This window comes from Balaenoptera ricei, chromosome 6 (genome assembly GCF_028023285.1).
Source record: "Balaenoptera ricei isolate mBalRic1 chromosome 6, mBalRic1.hap2, whole genome shotgun sequence".
Lineage (NCBI taxonomy): Eukaryota > Metazoa > Chordata > Mammalia > Artiodactyla > Balaenopteridae > Balaenoptera > Balaenoptera ricei.
The window spans coordinates 91,307,257-91,317,243 of record NC_082644.1 but is presented as its reverse complement, the minus strand read 5'-3'; the positions used below and the strand labels follow the sequence as shown (position 1 = coordinate 91,317,243).

General features: G+C 38.6%; 1 protein-coding gene across 1 annotated transcript in view; it reads left to right on the top strand.

The window, feature by feature from the left end:
• Nucleotides 1–211: 211 nt before the first annotated feature.
• TEX10 (testis expressed 10) overlaps nucleotides 212–9,987 on the top strand; it is a 53,172-nt gene continuing 43,396 nt past the window's right edge. The window contains exons 1-4 of the mRNA XM_059925185.1: nucleotides 212–386; nucleotides 3,728–3,916; nucleotides 5,374–6,086; nucleotides 6,479–6,722. Coding sequence (XP_059781168.1) covers nucleotides 3,737–3,916; nucleotides 5,374–6,086; nucleotides 6,479–6,722 — 1,137 coding nt within the window. The 5' untranslated portion in view covers nucleotides 212–386; nucleotides 3,728–3,736. The remainder of the gene's footprint in view (nucleotides 387–3,727; nucleotides 3,917–5,373; nucleotides 6,087–6,478; nucleotides 6,723–9,987) is intronic.

Below are 9,987 nucleotides of genomic sequence, written 5' to 3'. Positions count from 1 at the left end.
GAAACGCACGCCGCCCGGGAAGCTCAGGTCTGGACCTAGAGCCAAGCTTTGTCCTTGGACCAGGCGCTCTCCTCTGTTGGCTTCCCAGAGCGCGGGGGCCTTCCGGCGCCGGCCCCCTCCTCCGTGGGCGGGGCCTACCGCTCCCGCTCCCGCCTCCCCGGCTGCGCGCGGCTGCGGGCTGCGGTCACGTGAGCGCGGCGCGGCGGGGGAGGGGCCCTGATTTCCGGGCGGCGGAAGGAGACGCCGCCGCGTGAAGACGAGGAGATTTTAAAACACGCTCCGGGACCGAAAGCCTGAGGCTGGTGGCGCACGCCGTCGCCCCGTGGGCTCCTCCTCGGACGCTCTCTCCACCTGCCTCCGTGTCCCGGTCCCGACCGGGCCCTCAGGTGAGCTGCCGCCGCCGGTCTGGCCGGGCCCTCTCCGGGGCGCGGGACGGCAGGCGGAATGGCTCGTGGGGCCGTCGCCCCCCGGTCCGCGGCCCAGGCGGGCAGGGCCGGCTGGGGCCAGTCTGCCCCCCTGCAGAGCCGGGCCTCGGAGCGGAGAGGGGCTGTGCGGGGGCGGGGCGCCCCGCGGGCTTTTGAAGCGCCTCAAGTGACTGGGCGGGGCGGGTTCGCGCGGTTTCGGGTCTAGGAGACTTTTAGGCCGGGGTACGTTGATTGGACCCCGCTTCCCCGACTGTGGTCTTGACCACCGTCCCCGGAAGGAGCAGGAAAGATAGTTTCTTAAAACCGCGGGGGTGTTCACTTCTGGGTTGCGGGACCAAAGTCTGGGGGTGGGGATGCGCAGCCGTCTCCTAATCGGCGCTCTCGCCGTCCAGGTGTGGACGGTTAAGCGATCAGTATGAAGCCGGTTCCGTCCATCGGTCCTCTCGAGTCGCCCCAGTCTGTGGTATTTGTTTTTTGGGTAGTCTGGTGCCTCCAATTGGCCCCCTAGGTAGAATTTGGAGGAACTCGTGAGCGTAAAGGGTTGGAGAGGAAATTACCATAGGCCGAGTACAGTGTGCTTTCTTGATTCTTTTTTTGGCAAGGGAAAGAAGTTGGAAATCAGGGGAAGGTAATGAGGTGGCAGACAAACTAGCTGGGATTCGGTTCGGTCGAAATCCTGTTAGGCTAGAATCTCCCTTTTGTTGAAATTAGAAGGTCTGCAGCTGGAGTTTATGAAATTCAGTTTTAAAGCTTTTGAGGCGCACCTGGTCTAGTGATGTGAGAGCTTAGCCTCTGAGGCTGGACATCCTACCTTCTTATTCGATACCAGCTACTATAAAAGTGGCTTAGTCGGACTGTTTGATTTGCTGTACTACGAAAAATCTTTATTTTAAGCGAAAATAACATAAGTTGCTGTAGAACTTTTAATTCCTAGTATAAAAATGTTCCCTGTGTACCATGAAAATAATCTTACTAGCTTGAAGAGTCATGAAGGGGCGATAAGCCCACTTTTCCTAACAGAGGGAGAACGGTAGAGTGATTAATACAAAGTGGTGGGTAATATGGCATAAGCTTGACAGTAGACTGTATGTTGGACACTGATCAGATAGTTAGTGGCTAAAGATAGCACAGGGAATTGGGGGGTGGAGGGTTAATTGATCGATTTTTCTGAATGTCTTGTTCCATTTATTTTCATCTCTGGTACCAGCTAGTAATAAAATTGTAGGGAAAACTCACAAAATGTGCTTGCTTAATTAACAGAGACCAGGTGAGTATTAGGGCCTTAGTTTTTACTTACTCATTTTTTACACTAGAATAACTAGAGGTGTGGGTGGGATGAAAATTTAGTATTGGGATAAATAAAGCAAGCCATTTTGCCACTTTTTTCCAATCCTCACCTGAGTTCCAGTATATATAACATAAAGTTGGTTTTGCAGAGTTCAGTTTTGTTTATGAATCCCTCTTCAACTCCTTAATAAGGGACTGACAAACCTTTCTGAGCTATGTCTTTAAAATGGTTTTAAGTACCACCTTCTTCACATGGTTTTGTGAGAATTGAAAGCTGTTGTGCATCTAATATTATGCTTGGTATTTACTGGTCCTGAGACTAAGAAAATATACATGTTTGTGCTTATAGCATATCTGTAAGTGTGCCAGGCACAGTTCTGAGTGTTTTACAAATATGAGCTCATTTGCTCTTCATTCATCCTACCTCATAACAACTGTATGAGGTAAGCATTATTATTATCATCCCTGTCTTGTAGATAAAAACTGAGGCACGGTGGTTAACGATGGCTAGAAAGTGGGAGAGTCTGATTAAGAACCTAGTCACTCTGAGTCTTGCATCTGCTCTTAACCTGTGTAGCCAAACCCTAGATCACGGGGCTCTAATGTAGTAAAACCTTGCAATCATGTGAATTTGGATATGATGTCATAGGTGATTGGCTTCTGGATTCCTAGAATTTGAGCTGTCTGGTCTTGCACCAGCCATTTTATTAATCTCACAATAATGCAAACCTTCATTTTAGTCAAATTTTTTGGACTCCCATGTGTAGCATTGTAACTTAAAAAAAAATAGCTAGGGATAGGATAATTATGACAGATCAGGAGAAGTTTTATTTATTCCAGAGATACCTACTGCAGTGGGTGTACAGTGCAAGGCAGAATTCATTATTTTTGTAGTGTGTGGAAAAGGCTTCAAGAAGCGCTGAGCTAGTTCCAGGTATAGGAGGCTCTTTTTTAGATAGAGGTTAGTTTGTGGAAAAATAAAGCTGGAGAGGAAGTTAGGCAGGACCGAATACGTCAAGCCAAGGTGTTTTTACTGTAAGCGAGTAAAAGGAGCAGCTGAAAGCTCCTGAGCTTTGGTCAGATCTGTGTTTAGAAAGAGTCCCCTGGTGATTCTCTACCAAATGGACCATGGGGTAGACACTAGAGACAAGGCAAGGATTCTGGTGGGGGAACTGTTAACAGTCTTGGGTAGAGATAAAGGACTTAAGAAGGGGCCTGGGAATGGGTAGGAGGCACAGATCAAAGATTTTGTGTGTAATTGGGGTGATTTGGATGTAAGTTGAAAGAATGTGGTGAAGAGGGGGAAGTGCAGGATGACAGGGTTATACCTGAGTTATTTATTATAATAGTGGCCTAGCTGGTCTTTGTTCCTTATTCCTTTGTTACACTATATTTGCTTTTATACTGATTTTTCTCCTGCTTTTTTGTTTACTGTTTATATCTAGTCTGAACTTTTCCTGGTGTTCACAATGCTGGTACTTTCATTTTTGCCTATACCAGGCTTATCCCTACTCCTGATCCATACTGTTTTCCTTGCTCATGAAATGCTCATTAACGGTCCTTGATGCATATCTGAATCTTACCCATTTTCAAGCACCCAGCTTAGGTTCATGAAACTTTTCCTAACTATTACAGGCTGCATTAAATAATAACATTGGTTTTCAGACTTTGTTTTGCTAGGGTTTCTTGGTGGCCTCTGGGGGCCAGGAGCTTCCCCGCACGTGCAAGGTGTATCTATAGCAACTCTGTGCTGCCTCCCCCTCATCCTACGGGCACAAAAAATTTTTCAGAAGTTTTTTTTTTTTTATTGAAGTATATATATTAATTGAAGTATACAAAAGTTTTCTATTTAGCACATTGCCCAACCAAAGGTCCTGTTTAGAACATTGCTTGACAAAAGATTCCATGGCCAAAAATATCTCTTGACTAAACTGATTTTTTTTTTTTTTTTACTTCATAAAGGTAATTTATCTTTGTCTTTATTGATTGTTTTTAAATTAATTCTTTCATCATAGCACTCAAGAATGACCAAAAAAAGAAAACGCCAAGATGATTTTCAAAAAGTAAAACTAAAAGTTGGTAAAAAGAAGCCCAGGTTAGAAAATGCCACTGTTACAAACTTTAAAACGAAGACTATACATTTGCCTGACCAACTCAAAGAGGATGGAACACTTCCAACAAACAACAGAAAACTTAACATTAAGGTAAATCGTAAATATTATTTTGATAAAGTAGTATTTTCCTTGAAATCATCTAGGATGTTATATTTTTGTGAAAAGTTGTTTTAACTCTTAGGGTTTATTAATGGCTAAAGATTGGAGTTTATCTGTAACCCAAATCTGATGTTGCCACTGCAGCTTTCCCACTTCCTCCAGAAAGACTTGCTCAGCTAAAGTCAAAGTGATTTCTCCCTTTTATATTTATTTGATGATTTAATATGTCATCTGGAAATCATTTCTGTATTTAACTTTTTGATGCATCAAGTTTTTGATGTGACAGTTTTTTAGCTGTTTTTATAGCACATTAAGATAGGATCCTGTCTCATCCATTTTTGAACCCTTATAGTATGTAGTTTATTCCAGACTCATAGTGAATGTGTGAAGTTAATTGAAATTTGAGCAGTGGTTTTGCTTAAAAATTTAACAGTTTTATTGAAATGTAATTTACACAAAATAAAATTTATCATTTTAGAGTGGACAGTTCAGTGGTTTTTAATGTATTTACATTGTTATGCTACTATCACAATAATCTAATTTCAGAACATTTTTGTCACTTCAGAAAGAAACCTTATACCTTTTAGAAGTCATTCTCCATTCCTTCCCCCCACTAGACAGACACTGATCTATCTGTAAAGATTTGCTTATTCTAGACAATTCATATAAATGGAATCATACGAAATGTGGTCTGTTATTACTGGTCTTTCACTTAGCATGTTTTTGAGGTTCATCTGTGTTGTAGCATGTATCAGAACAGTACTTCATTCCTTTGTATTGTCAGATAGTATTCCACTGCAGGGCTGTGTCATATTTTTTCACTCATCAGTTGATGGGCATTTGGTTGTTCCCACTTTTTGACTCTTATGAATAATGCTGTTATGAACATTTGTGAACAAATCTTTGTGAAGATATACATTTTCTAGTTTTGCTTTTTAATCTCTGAAGGTTAAATAATGTCAAAAGGTATTCGAAGTTATTGTTTATTTACAGATTATATAAATTATTCCACAAATAAAATTGCCAATTGTTGTACTCTGATTAAAATACACAGACACCCTGAAAGACCACTTAAAATAGGTAGAATATAGGTATAAATACATATTTGGTACATAGTAGGTCTTTAAGTGGTGGTGATGATTGCTGTCATTTTAAATGATAGTGTGCCTAATCCTGCGTAGTTTCAAAAAGAGAAAATTCTGACTGAAAGTTATTATGCTTTTATTAAGCTAAAGCTATGCTAAAGATAAAACTTTCTGATCTTAACAAAAGCTTCATTTTTCTAAAAGTAACATTTAGAAATACTTACCAAAGCAGTCTCTAACCCCCCACCCCCACTGGAGTGTTAGTTTATTAGCATAGTTTTAGTTAGCATGCTTATTTGAAAACGATATAATGTGTATGTATATGTATATACCTAAAGCTTGTGTTTTTATTTTTATTTATAGGATTTGCTGTCACAGATGCATCACTACAATGCTGGGGTTAAACAAAGTGCTCTTCTTGGACTTAAAGACCTTTTGTCTCAATACCCATTTATAATTGATGCACACCTTTCAAACATATTAAGTGAAGTGACTGCTGTGTTTACAGATAAAGATGCTAATGTACGATTAGCAGCAGTTCAACTTCTTCAATTCCTGGCCCCCAAAATACGAGCTGAACAAATTTCTCCATTTTTTCCTTTGGTAAGTGCCCATCTCTCTAGTGCCATGACTCACATTACTGAAGGAATTCAGGAGGACTCTTTAAAAGTTTTGGACATTCTGCTGGAACAGTACCCAGCTCTAATTACTGGCCGTAGCAGTATATTGCTTAAGAATTTTGTAGAACTTATTTCTCATCAGCAGCTGTCCAAAGGACTGGTAAATAGAGACAGATCCCAGTCCTGGATACTTTCTGTAAATCCTAATCGGAGACTCACTTCTCAGCAGTGGAGGCTGAAAGTCTTAGTGAGACTCAGTAAATTCCTTCAGGCCTTGGCAGATGGATCCAGTAGGGTGAGAGAAAGTGAAGGACTTCAGGAACAAAAAGAAAATCCCCATGCCACTAGCAACTCCATTTTTATCAACTGGAAGGAACATGCCAACGACCAGCAACACATCCAGGTTTATGAAAATGGGGGTTCACAGCCAAATGTCAGTTCACAGTTCAGGCTACGGTAAGAAGGATTTCAGTTATGTCCACACTCAGTTTTCCTATATTGAATTATAACTGCTGACCGTTGATGGCTAATGGTGGGAAGACATGCAGTTGTCTTCTGTAGTTTCATATAGTTACTCATAATTTGATTTTATTTACTGATGGAAGGAGTCATTTCAAAGTATATTAATTTACTCATTTGTAGCAAAGCCTAATGAAAAGTAAAAAATTATAGTCTTTTGGCTTTGTCATCTTAGAATTCTGTTTTTCTTCCTAGTGTTGATCAATGTAATTATCAATTCATGGTGCTTCATTTTGCTGGTACTTTATATTTTAAGGTTTAAATTAAGAAAGGAATAATATTTTTTAATTAAATTAAAAAATTTTTTTATTCTTACCTTTCCTTGTTAGGTACCTGGTTGGAGGACTAGGCAGTGTGGATGAAGGCCTGTCATCTACTGAAAACCTGAAAGGATTTATTGAGATAATAATTCCATTGCTAATTGAGTGCTGGATTGAAGCTGTGCCTCCACAACTAGCTGCTTCTGTTGGAAATGGTATAGAACGAGAACCTCTGCAGGTTATGCAGCAAGTTCTTAACATTATTTCCCTTCTGTGGAAACTCTCTAAACAGCATGATGAGACCCATAAATTGGTGAGAACTAATAGGTTCTTTATTTTCTGAGTAATGCCTTTTATCATGACAAATTAGAAATCAGCATATTACTACTAATTGGTTATGCATTTTCCAAAAAATTCCCAGGGTTTAACTGTAAACTTATTTCTTACATTTGCTCAAAACTACAAATTAAAACAGTTTTGCGAGTTTATTATCTGTATGTTTAAATTTTTAAGCGAAATGCATAACTGTGCTTGATTTCATTTGTTTTTATTAGCTGTAATTCACAATAGTGTTACAATGTGTTGTTTATGGCAGATTGATTATGTAGGAACATTCTAGTTTCTGGAGACCTCTTACAGGATTTAAAAAGTGACTTATTAAGTAGTCTCTTCCAGTTTGTGCCATGTTACCAAGTTTATGGTAAGAAATGGACCAAACTGAAGATCTCATAATCAACCCTGAGAAGTTTTTAAACTACTACGTTTTAGGGAAGAAGCTACACACAGATTTGCTTAGTGTATGCTTTTTTGTTTTTTCTTGATAAAGGATGTAAGATCAGAAAACATTTCTTAAAGTTACCTTTACTGTAGGTAAGCTGTAGTTGTAGGTATGGTGTGAGTGAAGTTAACCTAAGTAATTCCAAGTCATAGGACAGTTTCTTGCTAGAAAGCTGATAGCAAAGACATATTTCTTGATGAGTAAATTTATCTCCTATTTGGGGAGAATTGAGTGTTGGTGGCTTTTTTAAATTGTTATGTTGTAGTGAATATAATATATAGTGCATGGAGCAAGTAAGGAAGAACAAGCTCTAAGATTAATTGGTGCTGGATTAATGTGGTTAATCTTAAAAAGGGTAGCTGCAGGACCAATATTGAAGCTTGAAGCATCTGTTTTACAGAACAGTTTCTGCAAGGACTTGACAAGGCAGGTTTGAATCCTTGACGTTGCCTGCATACGTCCGAAACTGGCAAGGCAGTTTTTTAGTTTTATTTAGTTCTTTTTATTTCATTCAAGCTCACGAGTTAGTAAGACACATAAAATAAGACTGGGGTAAATTGTAATAGTATTTCATAATCTTGAAAAGCATTACAGAATTGTACTAAGGTGTGTGTTTCTTTTAAGAGCTTACTCTATCGCTATTAACCCATTACCCATCATTCTGTAGGGATGTTTTATGAATTGCTTTCTCAGATAGGATGGCATTTTGTTGATTACAATTTTGAGCCTGTTTTATGATTTATTGCATAAATTGGCAAAGTGATTATGGTTAGGGGTATTGTATATGATTTTATGAAAGTGAAGCTTGTTCTCCTTTATGGCAATTAATCTGTGATCGTAGGCTAGTTACAGTAATAATGCATGAAGCTTCTTAGAAAATATATATATTATTTGGAGTCTTGAATGGCTGTATTTTCATCTGAAAGGCTAAGATAAGAAGTAAAAGTAATGATATTCAGTGTGATCTTAAGTACTAGGCTTTCTTTCATTTTTGGAAAGCTGAAAAATAAAATTCCAGGCATTTTGGTGTTTGTTTTTTCATGGGCACTGGTTAATGTTTATTATTGCTTTAGTAATAGTATTTGTAATTAGAATGGTAGGACTAAAGGCAAAATCATTAATTGTGCTAGTTTTGGATCATCTACTGTCATTCAGATGATACTGACAAAGGATCTAAACACTGCCTTAATTTTAAGGATATTTAAAGTAGCTATATTCAGAGCTATTCTGTGGTATTATAACATGACTATATTTATTAGCAGTCCATTAACATAGGATACTAAATTCAGAAGACTGGTTTGCCTAGACTGTTGAAGGTTATATAGAGTACTGAATTGGGATACTGTATAAAATTGAAATAAACCGAGGTGGTTAATTCAAATAGGAATAGTATTTAAAAGCAGCCACTGGTAGAATTCGCTGATTTACCCTGGCAAATTTGTTATTTCGAACTATAATAACTAGATAAGGTAAGATCTATTATCTTAGAGACAAAGTATAAGTATGTATGTTAGTTATATCAGGTGACATTAAAATGCACGTTAGTTTATTTTTTTTTTTTTACCATTCCCACTGTTAGTTCCTCTCTCTCATTCACCTTCAGTTATAGCTTAGTAGTTAAGGTATTGGGTGACCTGTAACAGCTCAAACTTTAGGAGGAATGAAATGGCATTCCTTGGTCTTAAATTCTAATTATGTACCACAGGCTGAATTGTAGCTCTTTTCTCTCAGAAAATGTGTAGGTTTTCTATTGATAAATTGGCGTCTGTATTAGGTGCAACCTTAGGGTCACTGACCACTTACTTTTAGGTTTTGCTAAATGCGTGTAGTGTGTTCGTATTTTGCTGCAAAGTTGAGAAATTTCATTTTTATCCAAGTAGTATTCTTTTAAACCTTTTTAGGAATTTGAAATCTTTCATCTTTGCTTTGAAAAGAAATCTCAAGTTACATTAAATCTTATTTGCAGTGGTTGAGTACTCAGATCCTTACTGAGGTTGCTTATTTCTGATATACTGTGTGTATCCTTAATATATAGCTAGTTTTAAAAATGAAATACAATTTAACATTAACTTTTTAATTAACTTTGGTTTTTGGAGTCCTGTATTAATAGCTTCAGGTCAGTATTATAATTTTACACTGTAGAAATTTTGTTGTGTCTTAGCTTTGTATTTTAATGCTTGCTACTTTTTGTCCAAATGTTTCATTATTGTTGTCTTTTTACCATGAAGATTAGAATTTGTGAAGAAAAGTTAGATGCAATCATGTGTCAAAGATTTATTGAGCGTGTATAAATGTGGGTCTTTAATTAAAATTCAGTTCCTCAGTAAACACTAGCCACATTTCAGGTGCTCAGTAGCTTCAGGTGGCAGTGGCTACTGTACTGGACAGCATAGATACAGAACAACTCCATCATTGCAGAAAGGTCTTTTGAATAGCACTGCTCTGCAGTGTGCCAGGTTCTGTTCTAGGCTCTGGGAATACAGAGATGAACATGACTGACAAGGTGAGTACTTAGCTCTTGGTAGGGTTGATGGATGGTAAACAAATAGGTGATGTTGTTATTAGGAATAAAGATGCAAGTGGGGTAAAGGGAGAACATATGATGGAACAGTGGGGGGGAGCTATTTTAAATAGGAGGTCGGGAAATGCTTTCTTGATATTTAAATGTCACTGAATGAAGTGAAGGACCAAGTCTTGTGAAGACCTGTGGGAAGGACGTTCTAGGCACAGGGAACAGCAAGTGAAAATCCCTGAAGTGAGAACAAATTTGACATATTTGAGGAATGGCAGGAAGTCCTGT